The sequence below is a fragment of the Halictus rubicundus genome, chromosome 3 (genome assembly GCF_050948215.1).
Source record: "Halictus rubicundus isolate RS-2024b chromosome 3, iyHalRubi1_principal, whole genome shotgun sequence".
In the NCBI taxonomy this organism is placed as follows: Eukaryota; Metazoa; Arthropoda; class Insecta; order Hymenoptera; family Halictidae; genus Halictus; species Halictus rubicundus.
This window is the reverse complement of record NC_135151.1, coordinates 8,962,486-8,988,519: the sequence shown is the minus strand read 5'-3', so window position 1 is coordinate 8,988,519 and position 26,034 is coordinate 8,962,486. Positions and strand designations below refer to the sequence as shown.

At 40.2% G+C, this 26,034-nt stretch overlaps 1 protein-coding gene and 1 long non-coding RNA gene across 3 annotated transcripts in view; one reads left to right on the top strand and one right to left on the bottom strand.

The window, feature by feature from the left end:
• LOC143352601 (uncharacterized) overlaps positions 1–26,034 on the top strand; it is an 86,485-nt gene that overhangs the window by 6,088 nt on the left and 54,363 nt on the right. The window lies entirely within an intron of this gene.
• The window catches only part of Nachralpha6 (nicotinic acetylcholine receptor alpha6), a 471,989-nt gene continuing 456,977 nt past the window's right edge, over positions 11,023–26,034 (bottom strand). The window contains exons 11-15 of the mRNA XM_076785216.1: positions 22,230–22,339; positions 19,992–20,203; positions 18,043–18,243; positions 17,039–17,172; positions 11,023–14,510 (exon numbers count right to left, since the gene is read on the bottom strand). Coding sequence (XP_076641331.1) covers positions 17,088–17,172; positions 18,043–18,243; positions 19,992–20,203; positions 22,230–22,339 — 608 coding nt within the window. The 3' untranslated portion in view covers positions 11,023–14,510; positions 17,039–17,087. The remainder of the gene's footprint in view (positions 14,511–17,038; positions 17,173–18,042; positions 18,244–19,991; positions 20,204–22,229; positions 22,340–26,034) is intronic.

Here is a 26,034-nt window from a genome sequence, read left to right as displayed (position 1 = left end):
CAAGTACGATGCGCTTTACAAAGAAACTCTTCTCCTCCTCTCTTTTTAATACTTCGTCACGTCTGAAAACGAGCTCGCTCAGAGTGTAACAAGTGCTTTTATTATGACCACGCGCGCTGAGTCTCGCCATCGACACCGGTGCCATCCACCATCGAAACGTATACTACACCCGTTTTCCGTCCATAACCATAATCGAAGAAGGCTCGCGAAAATCAGAGCTGGCCACAGTGGGAACGCAAGAGTCGCGAGAAACTTCGCTTCCTTCTGGGATCCATCGGACCGCTATATACAGAGGTAAACAACGGCGAAGCGGATGATTCATGGCTTCTTTTATAGTCAGAATTACGGCTGGCCCTCTGCTCCAGTGTTACGAGAAAGCTCCCAGGTTTATCGGCTCTCTACTTTCACCCGGGACACGGGATTTAACACTAAACCTTAACACTAAAATGTTTCGTTCTAGGACATATTCAAATTATAAGAACGCCTCCAATGCAAAATGATTCTACATATTTGTTAAATTAAGTATACAGGGTGTCGCAAAAATGTTGCTTCTCCTTGAAATGGGTGATTCCTGAGGTCATTCGAAGTAACTTTTTCCTTTGCGAAAATATTCTCCGTGGCTTCGTTTAGGAGTTATTAACGAAAAACACGGGCCACTCAGATGGTTTCCGGCGTGGCAGTACATCCCGTGACCTTGGCAATGACCGAGCCGGAATCCGTCCACTGTATCCGCGCCCTCATTGGTCCGTGTTTATCGTTAATAACTCCTTAACAAAGCCGCGGAGAACATTTTCTCAAAGGAAAAAGTGTCTTCGAATGACCTCAGGAATTACCCCATTCAAGGTAATATAACATTATTGGGACACCCTGTATGTTGCAGTAACGATCGCACGAAATCCAAATAAATGCAATTGTGTAATTTCTAATGAAATTTTTCTTTTATGAACTGAAAAATGTATCAACTTGTCCCCCGGTCTCTCCTAACGCATATTAGTCAGTTTTAGTGCTCGGAAGGTTTAGTGTTAAGACATCGAGCTCTGCTTTGCGACGGGCGCGATGAGTATGGGAGTCACGTGTCATCATCCATTACTCATCTTGAGTTGAGGATGGACCGGGTAATAGAGAAAGTGGATGCTCCTGTGCTCGACACGAGGCAACGGGACAAAGTGGATTCTTCTCGAGAGAAACTCGAGTTAATTGAATGTTAACCCCTTGGCGTATAATAACGAGTCAGACTCGTGACGATAGTTTGAAACTCTACAAAACGCAAGTGTTATGCTTCGACGGCGGATTTTATGCATTTATAACAAAAATGAACAGAGAAAATACCAATTTGTGGAGACGAGAAAAGTGGAAAATGTGAAAGTATTATTACACTATTTTTTCAACTCATTAAAACGGTTAAAAGATAATATTCACTTCTGCTTAATTTCTATGTCTCACAATGTGCCTAGACAATTTTTTCTTTTGCATAAACATCAGCAGTCTCGTTATGCCTTTCTTTTAGGGCAGAAGAATATTCTCTTCGTCTGCGACCAATATTTAAATATTGAAGTAAACATAGCCAAACGATAAATATAAATTTTCTTTTCTCTTCTTGTGAAAGTATTAAGGGCAAGCACGGCAAGGGGTGAACATAATTTTCTTCGAGGATGGTGAGCTGAATTTTGTGAGTCTTGGCAAAATAATTGATTTTTTTCGTTGACAAAATGACTTTATATGTTGCGAGTAAATTCTAGAGTTTACATATTTATTGCAAATTTAAATCGAGAAAGAATGCATTCTGGTTCTAGTGTTTCATAAAATTGTGAATTTACCTCACGTTCTTAATTTATGTTTCCATATTTATAGGACAGTTTTGACAGTCATTAACAAGTAAATAAATTTCGTTAATAATATTTTTACAAATCATCTAATTCATTGTTCTTTACAATGCCACTGAATACTGAACAATGCTGATGAATGCAATACTATTGTTCCCAAGTGGACTGTTGTAAAAAATCGATAGTATGCCTAGCTTTTGGGGAATGTAATTCGGAAAGTCGTTAAGTTTCTACTTGCTCTTCTGAGTAATTGTTAGAAAAATGAAAAATTGGATCAACACTTGTAAGAGATTCGTATAATATAAAAAAAAAAAAAAGAAACAGTAAACGCAACTTGAAATTTCACGAATATCGAATAAATAGTTTCATTGAAGTGTTGCGGTGTTGAAGGGCATTTTGACGATCGGTAATGTTCAAAGCACGCACGGTACTGAGAGTATCAACGCGAAATTGCCTGGAAGCCGGCCAATTAGACGACGATTGCCAATTTCCACGCTAAGCCTCGTTATTTCCTGTATCCAGCTCGCCTTCGTTCGTCAAGCGGAGCTTCTCGTAATTGACAGCAATTAGTCACAAATGAAGACGCGTTAAATTCTACCACGTAACGTGAAACCGTTGTTCATCACCCACGGCCAGATGGGGATCTGGTGATTGCTAAGCCTCGAATACCAAAGTGGCTTTAAAAACAGGATGATTCAGAAATGCATAGCCGGTACAGTTAAAATAAACGCCGGATCGCTTTCAATTACAAATATTACATATTAACCCTCGGACTCCTGCGACTTCTATGCCTATGTCGGAGTCATTTCTGACCCGCGCCGATATTTCATTACAGTTTTCTTTCGATATAAGGCGTTGGCTCGGGACCGGCTGTCATCTTATTTCGGATGAAGAAAAAGAAGAAGGAATAATGATTTTCGATTGTCGCTCTAGCTTATTCCCACCGCGACGGGTCACGAATGACTCCGGCATAGCATACGGAGTGTTAAATAATAGAGAAGAAAAGGAATTTTGATATAGCTTTTTGTGCGATATACCTATTCGCACAGAGAACTCGGGTTCGAATTCTGTTTCGAATCTTTTGGCTCCAGAAATGTGAAGTTTTTTCAAGAATATGCATTAAGTTCTCCATATAATAAATTTATGAAACTGAAGTATTTGTGCTTGCGTAAATCGTTTGTCTTATCGAGTTTTTATTTTGGAATAAAAATTGTTTTAATGCAGCTTTTCAATAAAGTTTAAGTCTAATTATACTCTCTAGTGACCGGCTCGAACAATTACCTAAAGTGAAGTATTATATCTAAAATATAAATAGATAAAGAATTTTACGAAGAGCTCATTACCATTTATAAGACAAGCCGGTATTTATGGGGCAATAAAAAAGAATACAGATAAAAATGTGCACAATGACAAATAACTTGCTGACAAGGGAAAAGAAAAACTTTTAGTTGCCAAAAACGATCTTGTGACTAAAAAGAAGGTTCATTCGTGTACAGCTCTTTCAATAAAATTAATTTGCCGATTTCTTTTTTATTCCGTATAATTAACCCTCCGTATGTTATGTCGGTGTCATTCGTGAGTCGTCGCGGTGGGGATAAGCTCGACGGACCGTCAGTATGTACAATTTTATTCCGATATAAGACGACGCGACGATTTTTATTTCGAAAGAAGAAAATCGCTGTCCCCTCTTCTTCTTCTTCATCCGAAATACGGCGAAAGCCGGTCCCGAGCCATCGCCTTATATCGAAAGAGGACTGTAGTGAAATATCGGCGTGGGTCAGAAATGACTCCGGCATAGGCCTAGGGCTCGCAGGAGTTCGAGGGTTAAGACACCCTTCTTAATATTCACCATGATGTCGAAATTAGAAAATAATCCGACAGTTAGAACCATGCGTTTTAACAACGATTGATCAAGAAGAATGGACAACGCGCTCATAAACCGAGACCGACGCAGTTTTCACGGAATCCGAGTGTCGATGCAGCATGTTCGATCATGTACAAGGACCTTAGAGTTTAACGAGTCGAGCATTGGGCTGGAAATACACCTGTCCGTGGCTGGTCCGACCTGCTCGAGGTCATCCATTGATAATATTCGAATTGTGGCCGGTCGAAAACGAATAATGCCGTTTCGCGCGCGGTGCGTTTTCTCGGGCAAATGATTCGATGTATCGAAGCACGTCGACCGCAACAAATACGCCCCGTATCGAGGAAGCGATTCAAAACGGTCGAGCGACGATGCATTCGCGGAATCGAAGAGCATAATCGGCGAATAAAAGAATCGGTCTCTTCCGACTGGAAGTTGATCTCTTCGCGTTTGTTTATCGGGCAAATTCGATTAGGGAAAATTGATTAACAACGTTCAACATATTTTTTCAGCCCGCTCTCTCACCCCTCGTTTTTCGGCAGACCGAGCAACATTCTCTGACTCCGCATCGTTTGGAACCAGTCGGCTGAAAATATGCGATCGCATGCGGCGATATTGATGTGCAGTTCATACATGCGACGCAAAGTGCAGGCTGCACTCGCGCGAAAAAGATACGCGTTTCGAAATAACACCGCAAAGGACCTGATTTTTGTACTCGTTGCACGGAATTTTAACGTTCGAAGGATGTTCCGACGTTTCAGCAAATTTCATTTCAATTGCGAATTTAATGTTTTTACGAGAAGTAGGCGAAATCTAAAACACTAGAATGATTGAGAGAATTGGAAAATATTGGCTCATTGTTTTCAGCATTATGGAGCGCACAGGTTTCGAATCTTGCAATTGATGCAAAATAATTTCATTTTTAATATTTGCAGACGATTTTTATTTTGTACAAAGATCTGCAGTCTAGGGTAAGGGACCATATTACTGTGGGGAGTGCCAATTACTGTGCTTATATTAATTACACTTAGTTTTAAAGCATAATGAATATTAAAAAGGAGATATTAAATTTTTATAATTAAAATCAATTAATACATATGTTATATGTCCCATTTTTAATATTCGTTGTGCTTTAAAAATCAGTATAATTAATATAGGCACAGTGATTGGGTACCTTACCCTAGTTCTCGTAAAACAGAACATTCTTCTCACTTGTCCAAGCAACAAAGCCATTTTGATGAAACAGGATAGCCGATTGTATTATAAACTTCTCGACTAAAGGTTGGTGATCCTACATGAAAATGGAAATTATTTTTATATAACAGGTACAAGATTTGGAATATTCAATAACGAATATATACTAGTGGAAGAACGGAATGTTTGTAGTTGAATCGTCGATTCAACCATAGGTTACGACGATCCGCAATTTAGAAGAACGAAACCGTTTGAATCTTTGATGTTACGCAAGCGATCAAAATCTAGCAAAATACTTTACAGTTCCACGGGAACGACACTGGAGCAGGAAGCGATTTTGCTATAAAACGGGAGCTCGTAAACGTCGAAAGAAATGCTCTGATAAAACTGTTTCCTAGACAAAAGTCGAAGTGGAACGTAAAACGTCATTGACGAGATACCGGAAGTGGGAGGTGGTTGACCCTCGATCCTCTGGAAAACCGTGATTACAAAAGATAGTCCTTAGAAAATAGTAATTCTAGAAGGTACTCCTTACTGCAGTATATGTTTCACTGTATCCGTATAGTCTCTTTAAACATCTAAGAACGTGTGCGTTACTCGTAATAAATTCGAGACAGGTTGCGGATCTGTACAAGTATCGGGAACGGAACCGGAAACGGTCGACGTTTCAACGAGAAAATCTGCACGGAAGACCAAGGTGGCCCGACAGCACCGGCCTCGATGGGGCATTCATTTCAGGGGGTTTCGCGTTCGGCAAATGGTTAATAATCGATTCTTATCACAGAAGTTATTTACACGATCCCGCGTTGTCGATCTCTCAACGGATCGAGAGCCTCGCGTCACGTCACGTCGCGTCGCGTCGCGTCGAACGGATTTTCTCCGGGTTCTCGTTCGCGGTTCCTTTTCCTTTTGTTGCGTTATGTTTCTCCCTTTGAAGCAGAGACAAGAAATCTAGTCATCCTATCGGAAAGAGACTCGAGAAAAATTGCGCGCCCTTGCCCGTCGCCGTTGCCGATCGTCGTGCTCTGTTTTCCCGCTTTCCCTTGTTGCGAGGACGCGACAGAAAACACTTTGCTCCCCTTGTTTCGTTCTTCGCGATCATCTACGCGCGATTCGAGAATTCGCGAGCTAACGCGACGAATTTACACCGCCTCACTTTGGTCGTGCGTCGCGGACGAATCGTCCGCAATGAACACGAAAGATGAGAACCGGAGACGAACGATGAAGACGAATGCTGTTCATTTGTTTCGGCAGGTTTGGAGTTGTACTAACTGCCCGTTTCGTTGTGATCGAATCATTCAGTCGATTCACCGAAAGTAGAAACCGACCCTACGATTTGTTCACTAATCACTTTGGATGATCGTTTTCGATGAAACACACGGACGACAACGACCTTTACACCTCTCATTGCGGACGAATCATCGGCGATGCGCGTACAAAATGAGGAAGCGTAAACGCGGCTTGATCCTACTCTGTTCAGTAATCAGTTCGGATGATCATCTCGGATAAAACACAGATGACACGATCATTTACACCTCTCGTTGTGGATGGACCATCTCCGAGATGTACAGCATGCAAAGTTTAAATTCGTGAGCTGACTCCCCCCCCCCCCCTCCCCCGAGCAAAGGGTCAATTGTTTCAGTTTCTAACGACGAACCGTGAAAAATTTCGACCCGAAACGTCGAGAAACGTTTCCGGGCATGCGCACGCGTTTTCGGGACTAATTCGAAAAAACCTTTTCTTTTAGAATCTTACGCCTACGATGCATTCCACGGGGTTGTCGTCTCCTATAACCGGAGCGAAAGTATTCGTAACGTGAAGCGGAACTTTCGACAACGATGCCCCACCGATAACATTTCACTGTTTCAACGCGTAGCATAATTTTTCGATGAGTTTCACGAACGTCTCTTTGGAGTCGTGTCTAGATATGTATGTGGAAGATGCCAACGAAATCGCTGCCATTACCACGCGTTCGAACGAATGATCCAACATTCGGGTCGATTGAAACGAAACGATGATGTGTAGATCAGTCCCGTTCAGCAAAGCCTTGCGGGCGTCGCCAGATGAGGGGAGGGAGCACGAATCGAGGGGACGAAAGTTACCCCCTCTCTGCCAGTACCGGAGTATCTGATGACCGGGCCGTGGTGGAAGTATGGAAGGCATAGCGCGCTAAAAGGGGAAATTAGAATGGGGATATAAGTGTTGATCTGGCGACACTGGCGCTCGCCGATGCCCGCGGGCATACCTGAGGGCAATGTGACGTCTGCGGGAAGAATATTGTGTTAAATGCGAAGACCTTCAAAAAAAGAAGAAAAAAGAAATAGGGAGACATTACGACCGGCAAAGTGGTTGTATGGTATGTTTACAGTGTTCTCTCGATATATGTCACCAACATGGGTTTTGCCAGCGACATGTATCGTCCAGAGGATACTATTCTTTCATCCACGCTGAACGTCGTACCCGATCCGTATTATGTTTACACTCCTCGGCGTTCGAGGACTCTCGAGGTTCGAGGACCCTCACGGGGTATACCCCGCGGTAGTGGGGATGGTTCTGCGACTCTTATCAGCCAGGTATTTGCGACATATATCGAGAAAAGACTGTACACATTACTAGCTACCGAGGAGTAATACAGCAGGACCTTTTTGGGAAGGCAATGGAGAAACTTCTTCCCCTTCCTGACATGCTTCGGAGAGGATTTACGACCGCTTTTCTAATTATGATTATTTCCTGCTACGTGTTAATCCCCCAAGTCTCCTGCTCACACGCATTGCCGTTGTATGACCTTCGGCCGACGATCATTCTATCTCAGTCTCGGGATAATCTGCTGGCGATCACCGTCACTGCTTTCAACCGATAACGATAATAAGTGTGACGAACGCATGCAACGTCGCCCGAGGAGGCGTGGCTCGTTGCCCGAGGAGGCGTGGCTCGTTGCCAACCAATTCTCTGGCCGCACGGGCGATAGCTGAAGGGGACTGGTCCAGATACTCGCGCGATTCTCGTTTTGTTGTGAGAAGAATAATAACAGTTACGATAACAGGGGAACAATGCCAGCGATGGCAATAGCAGCAATAGTAACAATTAGACTGCGGGTCTCCACGTGAAGTAAACATTTTTTTAAAGTCAATTAGAGAGAACAGAAGTGAACGGTGATCGTTCTTCTAACGATTCCAATAAGTCCCTAACAATCTTATAATAATATCATTCATATAACATCTTCATATTTTCATGTTTCATTTGTTCATTTCTATCGTGAACACGTAAGGTCCGCAGTCTAGCGACAATAATAATAACGAAATAATAATAACAGCAATAATAGCGATGATGTCAATGAACGTGATAAGAAGAGTAACAACGAAACCATAATAACAACAATAATAATAACAATAATAATAATGTTTTATAGCACTAGTAGTATCTAGTAATAGTATTATAGATAATAGTAATAGCGGTAACAGTAGTATCTGTAATGATAGTAGAGTCAAATGGATGCGTTTTCGGGGAAAAAACGATAACATCTTCACACCGGCGAAACGGTTACCGTGTATGTGAATGTTTAAATCTTACTCGGTACGTTACACGGACGCCATCTTTGATCCTTCTTTTTTCGTGTGTGTCTGTAGGGCAACGATAGATTAATTTTTCTTCGAAGAAGACGCATGTTCGATCCCTTTCAACGAATACAAATAACATTCGAAATATTTTGTAGCCGCTAGTCTTGTATTAATGAGCATTCGTATTAAAAATGCACGCCTCGTCGCACGTCTCATCGATATAAAACTTTGTTCCTTATTTGTTGTGTGTATGCGCGTGTATGGTTGTGTGTGTGTTTGTATGTGCGTGTATGGTTTTTTTATATACCATTATAGAATACGTTATATTCTATTCTCGTTAACGGTTACGCGTGGTTCATCTCGTCTGTACCGATATTATTTTTAATCTATATAGTTGGTCTGTCTTTTTCTGCGACCGCGTCTCTGTCTTGCCGATGCTTCGAACTCGGTGTTTCCGATGGAAGAAGACGATCGTTCGATCGATCCGCGACGATCGCCGAAAAATTTCGAACCGAAAAACCGTCGCGACAGCGAACGCGCGTTGCACTGCTCAGCAAGCCGCGCCGCGATTTAGAAAATTATGCTAGGATTGTTGTAGATGAAAGCACGTCCCGATTATTCAAAATGTTCCTCGAATTCCGCGTCGATCCGGTGAAACCGTCGATCCCGGCCCCGTTCGATCGCGCACGAAACCGTTATCCGCTAAAAAATTCATTTGTTCGTTGTTCTAGAAGCTGTCCTCTCGTCGCCATACCGTTTTTCTTTTTTTCTTCCTTTTTCTGTTCAACGAGTAAAAACCCCTCGGAAGGAACTATCACAATATAGTGTGTACCGCTTCTCTGCCTTTTTTTTTCTCGCGTCCTGCGTAACATGATTGTCGGCTGTGTTCGAGCAACTGTCTCGCGAAAACCATTTTGCGAGACGAGAAATTTTGATAAGTCCTTTTTGATTGAACGCGCGCTCCCTCGGCGTACACGCGTATGGCGAATTGTTCTTCTCGAAACGACAACCGAACGGGAATCGACGATTTCGTTAAAAATATTAGAACTTCAAAGAATCGCTAATCATACGTATGTATATCCAGTTTTGTGTACCATTACCGGGAAAATCCTCCGATCCCTGTTCTCAGATCGAAACCTCTTGATTTCTAACTAGTTTTATATTTATCGTGTTTATTATTTAACCCTTAGACTTTACCTGATACTGTGTGTACGTGTGTGTCTGTGTGTTTTTTTAATTTTTGATACCTATTACGTCGCTATGATGTATTGAGTCCCACGACATGCAAACATTTTTATGTACATATTTTATTTGAGTATTTAATCCGAACACCTCGAGGTTATTCATTATTATGTTTTTCCCGTCGTTTTAACAATAAATAAGTACTCTCACAGTCCGTACAGCTCTGCTACTTGGAAAATAGAGTAGGTTCATTTCGTAGATACGTAAAGATTCAACGATTTTTGTGCGATTAGAAGGTCAATGACTGTACTACTGTGACCATGCACGCCACGTTAGCGTCCACCATTTTGCTCTTTTGCCATTTCCACCGTGCGCGCAGAGGACCGTATGGAAAACGCGGCCGTGTTCACGATGATCGCGTAATTAGTATGTTTCTTCGTATATTGTTTAACTTTACATTCGTTGTACGATACGAGGAACGCAACTGTCGTGTAACTGCAAAATTGTCTTACATTTATTCCGCTTCTTATAGTTATCTAAATGTCGTACGCGAAACTCCGTCGGGTAATGAACCGCCATCTTGCGTTTCGTTCGGATTTACCCTTCGCATCCACTAGCTCGAACGATGATAAATGCGGCACAATGTGCAGAATTCATCCTTCAGTGTCTTCAAGAAATTTTCTCGAAAAAACGTGGACTGCACTTGCAATTAATTCCGTGACATTTTTACGAAGATTTCGAATGGATCTTTCATTGTCGATCACTGAATTTTCCGAGTTGGTTCGACGAGATTTTCACTCGAGCTTTGTATACTAACTAACTTTTCGAATCGGACATCTTTCCTAGCGAACGCTCTTTTTTTTTTTAAGCATTTTGATTTTTCTTCGCGTCACAGTCTAGTTGCACTTGGCAATTCTCAAAGTCGGCGATGTTACTATGAAGAAGTTTCGATTACAAATTTTGCAATAGTAACGTCGGTTGCTTCTGACGACATTAGAATTGATCAGTATCTTCAGTCACCCTGCAATGATTAAGCAAAAACAACAGATTTTAAATGATTTATGCACTAATATATTTAACTTAAACTTTCATTCGAATACTTTTGCCAGGAAAATTTGCAAATGATCTTTTACATTCTAAATTGTTATTAGAAGGGCAGAAAAAATGTCATCCACGTTGAAATTTGTAATTATAAAAATCTACACTACTTTTTTTTTTATAGAAACAATGTGTAACGCTATTGTAGATTTCGCGATCAATGACTACGAAAATCACGGTAACCAATTCTAATGTTACATGCAGCATTGTAGTGAGCGACTTATCGTGCATGAGTTGCTCATCGATACTCACATGAGTCACTGCTCACCGATAGTACAAAAGTCAGTGTTGCAATTTTCAGCGAGTCTCATTGTTACCGCGATCACGCTTCGGATTGCATGTGCGCATGATCCATTGCGCTGAATCGTAATTGTACGTGACGCCACGAGAACGATCGATAGATCATCGGGCATTGGAATCGTCTCTTCAGGCAGATTTTTGTTCGGATATTTAATAGCGAACCAAAAATTGGATCCTATTATCTAGTCGGTACTTTCTTCAATGCGTTGACAGTCATGTGCCATTTTTGTCTCCATCCTCGTGAAATGCGGTGAATGTAGTAAACTATTTTCTTATCAGTGAATTGTCGCGATGAATATCCACGAAAAATTGCGAATAAGAAATAAATAAAAAAAGCTACGAATATTGAACTTACAATTATTTTCGAGCTCCCACAATTTGTCAAAATGCTTGGATACTTTCATTCGATTTTTGAACAATGGAAATCATTGAAAATTTTCATAGAAATAAGACAGAAGAAGCTGCTCGAGTTAGATATCGTTTTACATTCGAGCAGACTATTGCGAGACGAAGTAAGTGGATGTTAGGCCAACTATTTATCGAAACTCTCGTGTCAAGCGAGTTAAGGATCCAGAGGCTGAAGTAGGACCAATCTAGGTCGGCAGACTCGAACCAGACTAATTTAAACAGACACACATCGCTTTATGATCAATAGACTCGAACTAGATCAACATAAAGCCGAAACTAAAATTATGCTAACCTAGTTCAGAGAGGCCTGAATCAAAACAGACCCACAATTGAGTCTAGGATCAAAGGTCTAGGATCTATATCCCAGAGAATTGGAGTCTGGGCGATACAATGATTAAAAATTGAAATTAGACGATTCGCGAATCGTAGAATCCAAGCTAGATGTCCTTGAAAATTAGTCATTAGATTCAAAGGCTCAGCAAGAACTTTTAGACTCGGAGAACAAGAGATTCTTAGTTTTCGGTGGATGCGATTATCATGTTCTTATCTTCTCTTTTTGTTAGTTTCTAATCTCAGTTTTTTTTTTATTGAATTTCAATTTTTTTAGTACTGAGCTTGTGCGATGTTCGAGATTACTCTGATTCGTGTCTTGAGATAACGGATGTAATTACAGATAAATAAAAAGTGTTATCTTTCGGCTAATCTGGCACGCGAAAGATAGATTACTTTGATCCGACTGTGCGATTATTGAATATACGTATGGTACCTTCGAAATATGTGTACGATTTATCAAGCTACTTGAAAGAATCTCGAAATTATTATACTTTCTCTGCTAGTACAACAAGGACATGGTTTCCTTTCTATTGTTGCGTAAATTAAGATTATACTCCCGTTTATTAACCACAAAAATAGGATAAAGTTACGAATAACACAAAGCAGTTTCTAAGTTGCAAGACAAAGCGATTTTCAATAAATACCCAGAAACTGAAAAATATTTTTGAAAGCATCTAAAACTTCATATCGACCAGTGATCACCTAAATACATTACTCGATCTTTTTGATTATTTGAACGCTCTTTTTTTTATTTTTGTTTACTTTGTTTTATCTTTGTTCAGTCATACAATAATTGTCCAAAAAAAAAGGATTCATAGAGTTTCAGAGACCCAGTAAAGAGTTAATAGGAAACAATGCGGTAGAACGGCCTCGGAAATTTCACGGCAAAAGGGATCGCGCGATGATCGAGACGAGGAACCGGAACGAGACGATTGTCAATGTTCACTTGATCATAGTACAGTCATTGAAGCTTCTGTGTGGTCGTAGAAGCGCGATGGCAAGTCTGCCGGCGGCGCTCTCGATCTCCCAGTTTTCTGGACGCCAACGGGACCAATTATCGCGGGGCGTCGACGACGCTCCAATAACTCGAATTTCGTGTGTCTGTACGGAAAGCAGAGGTTGTCCAACTTGGCAGTTTTGTCTACTAAACCAGTCCCTGACCAGTCCTCGTCGGTGAATGATCACGACGAGGAAACAGTATTGAATCGGCGCGATCTACGCGTTCCGAGGAGTAAGCTCAACGTCAAAGACCCGTCTGTTCTCGCTGCGATTATGCTGTTTTCCCCACGCTGATCGTCCAATAATCAAATACCATTTCTATCCCGGGTAATTGTAAACGAACTGCACGCCCACGGCCTCCACCACTGTAAAAAGGTTAGACACCCCTATCTCGAGTTTTGTTTTATTTGGCAGTTATTTAAAGACCGTATCGTTCCCACGAGAGACCCCTCTAACGATCGTGACACGTTCGCACAGGAAAGCGATTATCGTTAATAATCCTGTCCACCCATCCGTCGTTTCCTTAATGTACATACAAGCATATCGTTAACGGTAACGTTATCGTTATTAGCATTACTCAATCGGTTTATTAAATTTATTCGTATCCGTGTTACCCTTAGCTCTCTATCAACCATTATTATTACGATTATTATTGTTATCCTTATTATTATTTAATCATTATTACTATTATTATTATTGTTGTCCTTCCTCTCTCGTCCGCTCGGATCGTTACTATTTTATTTTATTGAAAAGGCCGCGACAACGCTCCCTCGAGGAATATACAACACCGCGTCTACGGGATTCTCCTCTTCTAATCGTCGAACACTCGTCCCTCGTTCATGTGTTCGACTTACGCGCGTTTTACAATTAAACATTACACGATCGGCATTTTACGGCGAAACATCGATTATCTATCTTTTTGGAGAGAAAAGTGACAGCGGTCGATTAATTAGGTATCTTGTTATTTGTTTCTGTTAATTATTCTCATTGTTTTTTTCTCTTTCTTTTCTTTTTTTTTGCTTTTTTCTTTTTCTTTAAACGAAGACAGCCGAAAGAAGTGAACGCACAACGTGGCCGTGTATTGTCAGCAGTATGTCGAGGGGCTATTCTCGTCCTCCCTCTGTCGCGATCCCTCTTCTCGAACAATCATCTTGTGCTCCTCATTTTCCTCTCGATCGGGTACCCCTGAATCCTGTTGCTCGTCCGGTGGGTACCCTAAGCGTCGGCCGTTCGTCAGGATCGACGCGGGGCGCGGAACGGAATGATACTCGAACGATTCCCGGTTTCGATTCGCTTAACTCCTAAGTCGACGTGAGGTAAAAGAGAACCGAACAGACGACGATCTCTCTCTCTTCTTGATCGGGGTTTCTCTTCCCTTCCCATCCCGATCTTTCTCTCTCTCTCTCTCTTACTCTCTTCTTGCGTATCCCCTGCTTTTTGCCGCGCCGCTCGCTCCTTCTCTCTTTCCCTCTCGATCCTCTCGTTGTTCCTCTGCTTGGCCGGCTGTTCGCCACTGCGATCGTTAAACCGAGGAAACGTTGCACGCGCAACTCTAACTTCCTCGCCTTTCGGTTTTCCTCGTTTCCACCCAGGCTTTCCCCGTCGACGGAGGAAAATCGAAGAACGCCAGGCCCGAGCCGGCCCGAGACCCGAGAAGAAAGGAAATGGAGAGCGACGTGTCCGTGTCCTCCTCGTTTTTTCGTTGCTTCGTCCCGCCGTTGCTGTCTCCTCGAAACCCACGCGTCGCCGTTTCTACGAGAAAGACCGTGAAAAAAATATTAATAATCGTCCAGCGCAGTCTGGTCAACCCCTTTGCCTTACAATTGAATCGCAAGCTTTCTAGTAAAATAAAATAGCGTGTATCGCTTTAATTATTGTAATGGAATGTTACGCTTGCACTTCGAGGCAAGGGGTTGACGCTTTGAACGGATATCGAGGAACAATAGGTCAGAAACGGTAGAACTATTAATCTGTATCCACGCTGAACCAACAACGAGCAACTTTTGGTTGACGTTGAGTGTGTCTTGAAAAAGTCGCCGTTCATACGGAATTCGAGGAAGAAGAAGGCGACGGAAAATCGCTCGATGTTGCCCCGGTGTGGACATAGCTTTCGGTTGCTGCGTATCAAAAGATTTTTGACAGTAGCATTAAACAAACGTAACTTTTTCCTGAATAAATCTTGTTCGTCGAAGAACCTGCACCTCGATTTTAAAAGATACGAAAAAGGACGAGTTATTCGAGAGTGTCTGCCACCGGATACTTATTAAGGAAGCAAGTTCCTTCTTCCGGTTCCTTTTGTTAGGGAGAAAGGATTTGCTGGCAGCTTGGGTATCTCAATTGGTCAGAGCGGTAGAGCGGTAAGAAAAATATCCGGATCCGACTTCCGGGCCAGTAATCCAATCGAACGATTCTCATCCTACGTATACAGAGGGGTAGATAAGAAATTGGCTGATCGTTAGATTGGATAAGGCGAATTTACACAGAACTTACAGAAATGAAGGATGGAAACTCCCTAAAGCCAAAGATTTAATAGCGTGGCAGAGAGCGAGGGACTATTTCAAATAATTAAAAGAAACGTTCAAGGAAAATATGGCCGTTTTTGTAGGCAGCTAATTATTAAGAATTAAGTTCTCAGATCATACGACATTTTATATTTAACACCTCGAAAGCCAAATATTTAATAGCGTGGCAGAGAGGGAATAACTATTTCAAATAATTAAGAGAAGCGTTGAAGAAAAATATGGTTATTTATGTAGGCGGCTAATTATTAAGAATTAAGACCTCAGATTATACGAAATCTTATATTTAGCACCTCGAAAACTAAAGATTTAATAGCGTGGTAGAGAGCGAATAGCTATTTCAAATAATTAAAAGAAGTGTTGAAGAAAAATGTAGGCAGCTAATTATTAAGAACTAGATTCTTAGATCATCTTATCATTTAACATTTAGTATCTCAAAGCCACTTTAAAACACCATTTTTGTTCGAGTATTATTGTAAATTAAGTACATCTAGATCCCTCAAAATTTAATTTATTTTTTATTTAAAATGTCACTATGTCGTTGTGAAAAATATTCGACCTTAGCATATGTGTTGTTTTAGCAGTTCTCATCTCGACGTTAACACAAATGCAGCAGTAAAAAGGTACGAATGCTAGAATGCACTTGAATGTTCGAATTTAGATGTCCCAAGTGAAAAAGTCCATCAATGGTCAGACAAGTGTGCAACGTAAGCGATGAAGAATTATAATAAAGCGACGACAGCTTGTCTTTTTACCAGATGAATAAGTAACTCGTTTTCAAAACGAATGATCGATCGTAACGAAATGAGCCGTGCGAAATCAGCACGAGCGTCCGAAGATTTAATTTCGTCTCAATGTCGATTTTCACCTTACTCGTCAATTATTCGCGGAAAATTGTACATACACGCATACACCACTTCGTGGAAATGATCAACGTCACAATACATTGGCTAACCTCGTTACGTAAAACAAATTAACGTTCCCGTACGCCATACTCTATCAATTTTGCTTTCTACGTGTCTCCTGTGTCGTGTAAAGTATTGCGTTACATGGTACTCATATGAGAATGTTTGGACAACGTGACAAGAAATTAATGTGTCAATCTCCACTTACAATTAATGGATCGACAACTATTTTCTGCAATTTATGACTCACAGTAATACACATCGGATTAAGAATGGAGTTTTAATATTTTGATTACCTAGTATCTAAAAATAATTAAACGACGCATTTCTGTAAAATATTTCTGCGTTTAAATTAATATAACCACGAGGGGCGAACATTGACAAGTGAAAAAGATCAATGAACAATGTAGAGGGACATATTTTTGTACGAAAGTTCATTTCCAAATAGATTGATGTTCAAAATGTTGTAGCTCGTCAAAATTTAAACTGCATCACTACAAAAATTGTAGTTTGAATTGCCCAACTATTTTTTCATACAGTTTTAACCTTCTTCAATTTTTATTATCAATTTTTTGCTGCACTACACATTTCAGGAATTCCATTATAACAATTTTAAGAATTAAACGATGCTATTAGGAATATGCGAAAATATTGCTTAATTACGATGACTATTTTTTCTCTCCCAACTGCCTTAATCAATGATTATTTAGATTTGTTGAATATGCAAGCTAAATGAATATGCATGCTGTGTCGTTTCGATGAACAGAAAATGTGCAAAAAGAAGATTATGATATATCAGAGTCTTCCTCGGCCGTTAAGAATGAAATACTATTATTATTATTTAATGAGACTTTACCGTTGGTATTTTTTGTGCTTTGTTTCGGTGGCTTGACCGGGCAGTCTATTTACTGGACGATTATGTGTGGCGCACGACACAATATTACTATTGTAGCCAAAAGTGTGAATAACGTGAAGATGATCAAGCAGAGCCTGCAATTAAGGGAAACGAACATGTATTTAGCAGTTTTATCAACATAGCCGTGCGGTGTAACGTTAACAATTTTTTTGGAAAAACAAAACAGCAATTAGAATTGAAAAGAAACGTTGCTTTGTGATCATTGTATTTCACAATGCAACTTTTGCTGCGGATTAATTTAAAAGATCAATTTAATAACTGTATTTTACCACTTATAATTTGGAATATAGGATAATTTTACACCTTATAATTTTTAATATAGTATCGTAATTATTTGATTAAAGTGGTACGACTTTTGCCAACGGAAATAAACACATTCCAAAAACAATTTTTCGGAATATATTATTTAACTCTTCAACGGCGGATTCCGTGTCCATTTTGATCGCCATTCAATTATACGGTTTCTGACAAATTAATTAAATTAACAGCTGCTGCATTAAAACCAACAGAAAGAAGTCTCCAAAAAGGAACTATAAAAATGTGCTTTAAAAAATTGACAAATAAAGCAGCGAATAGTTCTAAACATCGTCATTTATACATATAGCTATAACAATGATTCGCTGTCGAAGAGTTAAAAATCCCGTTGACTATTAGCATATGTTGTTGATCTGTTTTGGGATTAGGTATAGGCAGTGTCGCCAGATCAGGACTTGTTCCCCCACTCTAAGTTCCCCTTCTACTGCGCTATTCCCCCACGCCTTCGCCGCGGCCCGGTCACGTGACACGTTTCGCCTCTGTTGCGCATACTCCGCTACTGGCGGAGAGAGGGTAGCTTTTTCCCCTCGATTCGTGCTCCCTCCCCTCATCTGGCGACACTGGATAGGTGTTTCGATGTAGGATCTTTCGAATAGAAAGAAAGTGAAATAAATGAGAATATGTCGGACCTGTCCACCACCATGGCGGCGAATTTCCAATCACTAATAACATCCTCGCCTTCGTCCGCCTTTTTCATACGATCCGTAATAAATCGCAGTTCCTTAAGGATCATATGCAATTCCTCTTGCATACCATTTAAAGGTAACGACGCCGATGTATCTTCGACCGTCGCTGGTCTTCCTGTGGAAATTGGTGTTCCAAACGCCGGCCTATTGTTGTGTAAATAAACAACGGTGAATTATTTAACCTTTAACGTGACTAGAATTCCTATTCAAAATTAACACTGGAACCACCGAGTAATAAATACGGCTGATCTACAGGGTGTCCCAATTTTGATGGTCCGAACATGGAGGGGGTAATTCTACATGAGAAAATAATTCGAAAATACGGAATACAGTTTTTAAATTTGAGGCTTCATTTTGGAGAAAAACGAGTTTGAAAACCCGTCAAGTTCGCAAACCTGGTATTTTGAGTAAGTAGAATAGGCAGATCATGATCAGACGCGTAAGACGATTCTTATTCTGTAGTATGCGTGTTCGACGAATTTTTGAGCTAGATTTTCTCGAAAACGAGCCGTCAAATGGAAAAAATTTATTACTTATTTTCGACTTATTTCTTTATGTACCATCAGTACTGGGACACCCCGTATATTTAGCTTTGGAATAATGACAAGACTGGATCTACTCAGACCTTATACAGATTTTGTTGTAATATGTGCTTTAATAAAGAACACGAAAAAATGTTAATAATTACAGTCATTGTGAAAGAAAAATTAGGAACCAGTCATTTTGATTGGTTCGGTAGTTCTAGTGTCAAGAAGAAACTCAGTGTTTCATTCGATCATTGTACTTAATAGACTGCGGATTTTATGCATTCATGGCAGAAGCGAGCAGACTGAAGACATTAAGAAAATATTGTGAGAGAGAATCAATTTTAATGTGGTAATTATTTTTCACAGTTGAGGCAAATTATTTGCATTTCGCATGAAGCTCGGCAGTCCAGTAATTAGAATTGTTACTAGAATGCAGAACCGTATGCAAATTCTCAACTTCATAAATAATCTCATGAAAATTAAAGTAAGGAAAGCTATTTCAAATATTCGTAAAAATAAACTATAAATTAGTGTCTTCTGGCGTAAAGGTTTTCTTGTATTTCCGAAACTGACGAACGTTATAAATGTATAAATATTCGCAGTCTAATCATCACTTCTCCACTGGCGCAGTATTATATTTCTGCGTCTAAATTTGCATGAACTGTCTTCTGGATCGAAAACTATATACCCCGTCATCTCAACTATGTTAATTCGAAATCACGCATGGGTAACGCTCTGTTCACTTCCAACGCATTTACATATTCACGATTTTGATGCAGAACTTGCTATTCCATTATATAGTTGCAACAATTCGAGTAACGAAGTTGATAAATGAATTACTGCTTTTTCGGGACGAACACCTACATTTCAACGTTACAACTAATACGATTCTTATTAGACTACGTTGCTGTATTTATATAAAGTTAATTAAAACATATTATGTTTAATTATTCTATTTGACATTTCTATCGACGATTTAAAAAGTATTTTACGCGTTCGATTTTTCTTTCAAATTGCAGGAAATGAAAATATCTTTGGTAGAAGCAGTGGAATATATTTTCTTGAAAATATATTTTCCATGTGCACAGAGCTGATCTGATTTAATTGTTCCATTCGAAATATTGTTTCCGAATGAGGAATGATAAAATGGAAACGTAGATGGTGAAAGTTCCACTTTATCTTATTTTGTGATTGGACGACAAGAGCCGTTACATCGTAATATATTTCCTGATGCAACTTTGTTTTAATGATATGTTGTTAGACCGGTCTCATGACAGAAACTTCCGCCGCGCAACTTCGAGGAGGAGATTATGTAGAGAACGTTGCGAAGAACTTAAGGGGAAGAACTTTAAGGGATTAAGTTACCTTATGTATCCGGAAGAAGGATTTGCGCTATTTTTATGACAAAAATCATCGTTGATATCTAAAACGTTTGCCAGCAAACTTTTGCTACTTCTTTCCTGGAGCTCCATGTCCTTCATCCGGTTGCCCATGAGAATATTTTTCTTCGTGGTTTTCTTGCCCGGACGACTCATACGCAGTATAGATGGCAGCCATTTTAAAAACACTGTCTTTATCTATATGCAACGCAGAAAAATCAATTAAATTTATGCCCGATCATTGGACTTATTAAATAGTATGCTAGGCGTTTGTAACGTTGGATCGATGCAAAATTCGTTGCGGTTTATCGCTACTTTAAACCTGTCACCCTTATTTAAAATATTCATTGTAATTGTGGATTATCTACACTAATGTTTATTGTAACATTTTGTAGTGAATCTCGCTTTATTGGTTTGTGCAAATTGTTTTCGTTTCTAAATGTTAAGCACAACGAAACTGCTTTACTGCAGACTTCAACGTGTTTACAAAATGTAAAAAGAATATTAATTGGCAAGTAAATAACTTTGTTAAGTCATGATTTTTAGTAATTAAGAAGCAGCAAAGTCTCCTTGGAAGATTTAATGCGCTTCGGAACTTTGCAACTTTGCAACTTTGCAACTGTACATGCTATTAGAATAAGTAGACTTGTTTCTTGTTGGCGAGAATATATGCCAATGGTTCTTATTTTTTATTGACGAAATATATTTTAATCTGAGGTGTACTTCTTTGAAGTAGATACGTTAAAACAACAATTACTTTTGCATCGATCTAGTAAATAATACAAAATGGCGAAATCATAGATAAATGACAAAACTTCAGTTTTTTACCACACGACGTGCCACAAAACTGTGTACGCACAATCAGTAACAGTAAATTGATATTGTTAATTAATACACGGCTAGAGATGTTTATGCAAATCCGTAATGTTTATTACTATATACAAACAAATCTGTTTGCACACTTTGTGGTCGGAGACAAAGCAAAAAAATCGATTTATTGAAAGTGAAAGACCAGAATTCTCCCTTAATGCGAAATAATAAAAGTTGTGTATGGTTTTTCCCCCTCTTCACGTTTCGGGAAAATTCTCCCGGACCGCAAATAAATAAAATCCGCAATCCTCCGGAGGGCGCCGGTGAATTTGAAAGTTTAATTTTGGCAGTCCAATCTTCCGAACAACGTGTACCGCCGCGCACTATCTATTTTTTTTTTACTGTTCTTCACATGAAGTTAGGTCTCTTCGGGGCTCACTTCCATTTGAACGTAATGGCACGAAAAACTACCGCGGGGAATTTTTTGCAGCTGAAGGATTCTCGTCTCCGCTTCGAATACGTTTCTCCTTGGTTTATGAAACTTCTAGTAATCAACGGTCAAGAGGAAGTGCTAACGCCTTGAAGGCGCTTTTAAACTTTCAGCAACTAAAGCGCTGTCTTTAGAGGCCGTAATGGCTACCGCGGATAAGACTGCCGTTTTATGGACCGAAACATGAACCATTTCCTTCTTTTCCCCCCCCCTTTTTTTTGGTTTTTTGTGCAGGTGGTTTTCGCTGGTAAAATGCTTTCGGTCGAGTTAAACAAATTTCAGAAGCTTGTTACTCGATTTGCTGCGAGTGCCTTCTACCGTCTGGAGTTTTTTAATTGAGCACGGCCAAAGGGAACTTATCGTAGAATTATCAACCTTGCGCTCGGTTCTTTGCCGACATATTTCCCGAGTACTGGTCTGCCCATGTCAATTTAATTTCGAACGAATATGCTGGATCACTATGCTTCAATTCTGAGTTACTTGCACAAAAAGGACAATATTTCGCGTCTACGTTTTTACGCGAACAATTCGCACGCATTCATTCGAATAATCAAGTCACGAAAGGATGCTGATCGACATTTAACACTTTGACTGCCAAACCAGAAACCTCAAAAATTCCATACAATCGAAGTAAGTTGTTTAATGCAATAAAAATTGAAAAAAATTAAATGTACGATATTGAGTAGTCCTCCAATTTTCTTGCATTTTACAGATCCTAATTAAATTTGGTACAATGGGTATATTAACGTAAAAATTCTTTTTAAAACCTGGACGAATGATTCCGTCACCCACATATAGGTGACACGGCAGTCAACGTGTTAAATCACCGCGGTTCGAAACCAGACGTCTTATTTTACAATTTCCGCGCGAATTACGAATTTGCACAGACACTAAGCATAATTAACATGTGAACGAGTTCCTTACCCACATCGGCATCGTGTATCTGTCTGGCGATCTGTGATGAAAGTTGAGCACCATCACCGTCAGGACTACGCTGCTCGCCACCATGAACATGATGCAATTGAAGTACGACCCTGAATTCGGGGTGTTCCCGAAGAGCCCCCGAAGAAAGAAACACAGAAAGGAGGCGATTAGTCACGGTAATGGTTAGGAGATTCACTCGATTAGTCGCTAACGATGAAAGACAGTCGCGGGGTTTCGCCGGTTCTTGAACATTCTACTTTCGCAATCTCGGACGGCTTCGCCCCGGACGATCTTTCATTCTTTCGCGACCTCGCTCATTCTCACGATCTCACCAATCCACGGGAAAGAAGCACTCGCCTCGTTCATTCTCGCAAAATAATGGACAGAGGTAAACAGTCGATCTTGTGCGTTCTTCTTGCTGCATTCATTCGGTGCACGTCAGTCGCGCAAGTTTACATGTACTGTGAGATACAATAATGATATATAACCACATGTTAACATTTCATGTCCTCATCTACGATATTCAAGATTTTGAACACACGTAATAGCGACGAGTCACGACTATGTCTGTAATATTAAGGTTTGACAAAACTTTTTTCCTTCATATTATTTTTCAATGAAACCTTTGCCAACATATTCGTCACATTTTTCCGGTTGAAGCGAGACCAAACACAATTTCGAATTGTTCAATCCACGATACAGTAGAATCTATGGAATTGAATCCGGCACTGTGGTCACGTGACCGTTCTATTATCTAAACGCTCAAGTTTCGCCGATCAGTTCGGATAATCGAGGTTCCACTGTATCGTCTATTAAAACAAGTGAATACGATCCAAATCGTGACACGTTTGGTATCGTTTCATATTAATGTTGCGAACAATTTGATAAAAGTTTCGTCGAGAAAATCATTAGGAAACAACTAAGTCTTGCACCTGAGAGAATCTACATTCAGTTTGAACGTCCGAAGGTTTTCTTCAAATCAATTTGTTTCTCGGCCGGTTTGAGCAAACTACACCCGCGGAACGTTCTCGTCGCAACGGCGCGACACTTCGCGGCATTACCCGGTGACATGTAAACTGGCGTAACTGTACGTCGAACAGACAGTGCGATAGACCACCGACAATGTACTGGAGACAGAGGAACCGGAGTCGGTAAATCACGGCAACAGGGCGTGCAGGTTTGTCCACCGGTTGCGCGTGCAAGACCGTAATTCGTCGATTGAGCCCAAGAATTTCGGAAGCGTTCGCGCCGATGATGAAGAGTCCGGCATTGAACGCGCGGCTAATTAGTATCCGGCTAATCGATGTTCTATCGCAACGCTTGCATACGGACGCCCAGACGCTCCTACGGTTTATCGATTCGCTCGGCAGGATTTCGTGCAAGAGGTGTGTCGTGTTCCACGGGATATCCGGTAGCCTTCTAGATCCTAGATCGTTTCGTTGCCAGCTCGTTCGGAGCTTCTGTGTTTTCGCAGGGTGTCTAGCGCGCGAGTATTCCTCGGCTGAATCCGGTGAGGTCGCCGATTCTTTGCGGGGATCGTTCCTCGTTACAGCGAGGGGGGGAAACACAGAGAGAAATAAAGAGAGAAAGTAATTAGACAGGCGGAGAGAACGTAAGCGAGATCCTGAAGAAGCGCACAGTGTGTGCGTGTGTGCTTGCGTGTTTATGTATGTGTGTCCTCAGAACAGGTAGATCTCGTAGAAAGAATCGGACTAGCCGTAGACACGGAAACAGAGAAGCGTCGCTTGCATGCTCGTGTACACATCGCGAACACAAATATTTTATTTTGTATAGTTTCGAGGGAAGTTCAGCCGCGGCCAGGCACTCGCTGCGGACCTCGGGGGGAAACTCGTTAACGCGACAGTTACGTGCTTTGTGGCAACTTCGCCGCGTTTATGGCGTTTATGGCAGCCGAGGTGCGTGCCGGAATTTTCATCCTGTTCTGAAAATCTCTCTTTTCTATGATTCCCTTGCCCTATGATTTCGAATTAAGATTTTTTACCGTCGACACTTCTACCATCTTTGTCTAATATACAGGGTGTCCTGCATACCGTGGACAATCCGTCGGGAAGTAATTCTACGCGCAAAACTGAATTGAAGAGAAAGAAACAAATTTTTTCATTTGACGCTTCGTTTTCGAGTAAATCGAGTTTGTATATGAATACGCGTGCTATTAAATAGCAAATCTTTAAACTCGTTTTTCTCGAAAACAATGCGTCAAACAAAAGAATTTTATTCCTTCTCTTCGAATCACTTTCGCGTCTAGAATTATTTCCCAATCGACTGTCCACGGTATGCGAGACACCATGTATATATATATATATAAAGTATTTTCCGTTTTTAATACACTGTCAAATAATTTTTTCAACAATTCACGATTTTGATCGAACATTTTCTGCCGGGAAAAGTAGTTTCACAATTCTATCGTTTATACTTGTAGTAAGTAGAAACAGTAATCAATGATCAGACGTTGCGTTATCTTTCAACGTCAACGGAACTTTGCAATTGTCTAATTATTTCTCCCTCGAGCCGAATATAGGAAAATCGATAAATAATCGAAATTTCGTAGGAAATTCTTGAGCTGAACCAAAATAGAGAGTTTGTGAATTTTTTAAATAATTCCAGTTAAACTGTGTCTATGAATTAATGACTGTCTCTAAGTTTATTCGTGGTTCAGTTCAACATTTTGTTGAGCAGTTGATTCTCCGCACAGTGTAGGTGCAAGAGCTGATAAGAATCGCTTTGATAAGGGGTCTCCTGGAATAGTACGCAGCGATATGCACCAGCGGCCAGGCTGTTACTTCGGCAGAGAAACATCTAATGCATTGGCATGCAGCTACGGAATGCAATTACTACGAGGATGCATCGTGCGTATTAAGGTACGAATATTGTTACAGTATCCACGGCGGCATGCGCTCCAAGAGAAACGTAGGACTCGCATAAGTGTCCAAGCTGGTTCCAGAGTAACAATTATTAGTCACAAGTAAATCGTGCTTCGTTTCTTCCTTCGAAAGAAAGCTGAAAGTGCAGGTATGCGACAGACTTACTGGAAGGATGTTACTATATCCTTGAATGACAGCTTTCTAATTGATGTGGTTGTCTAAAGATCATTAATTGACATTCTGTGCGGTTTTTTCAGATAGATGCGACTCGTTTTTTATTCGCCGGAAACGTTCATTTAGATAACGTTTCGAATATGTTCGAGAATATTTTGTGTGGTGTAACAGAATTATCGGCAATAGTGCATTTATGGTTCGAGAAAGAAGGGTGATATGTTGTTGTGTTAAAAGGAAGAATGGTAGATCTAAAAATTCTTATCTCTTCATAGAACATTTAAGACGATCACAGTTAACATAAAGATTCTAGTTCAGAACGGGCTAATCTGTAAAGATTGTATATTATAATATATTTTTATAATATTGTTTCAAAGTGTGAATCCAGGAAACACAATAAACTAAAGAATAAATTTGTTTAAACGTACAGGAGTTAAAATTAGTATAATTATGCAGGCTGTTTTAAAATATTTGGGCAAAACTGCAATGCTGAATTTAGCACATCAAAATAAGAAAAAAGTTCATATAAATGTATTCAATATAACTTTTCTTCAAATTAATGTCGTTCTCTTATTCCAGTTATTTCTTTTGATTGAATGAACGCAGTTTTATTCGTTGAACAACTGGTATAATAGAAAAATGGCTAATTTTAAAATCATATTAAATCTTGAATCTTTTTCATCATCTTTATGTAACGAATTCACCATTAAAAGTATATTCACATATCCTGAAACACTGCATAAGCTACAATG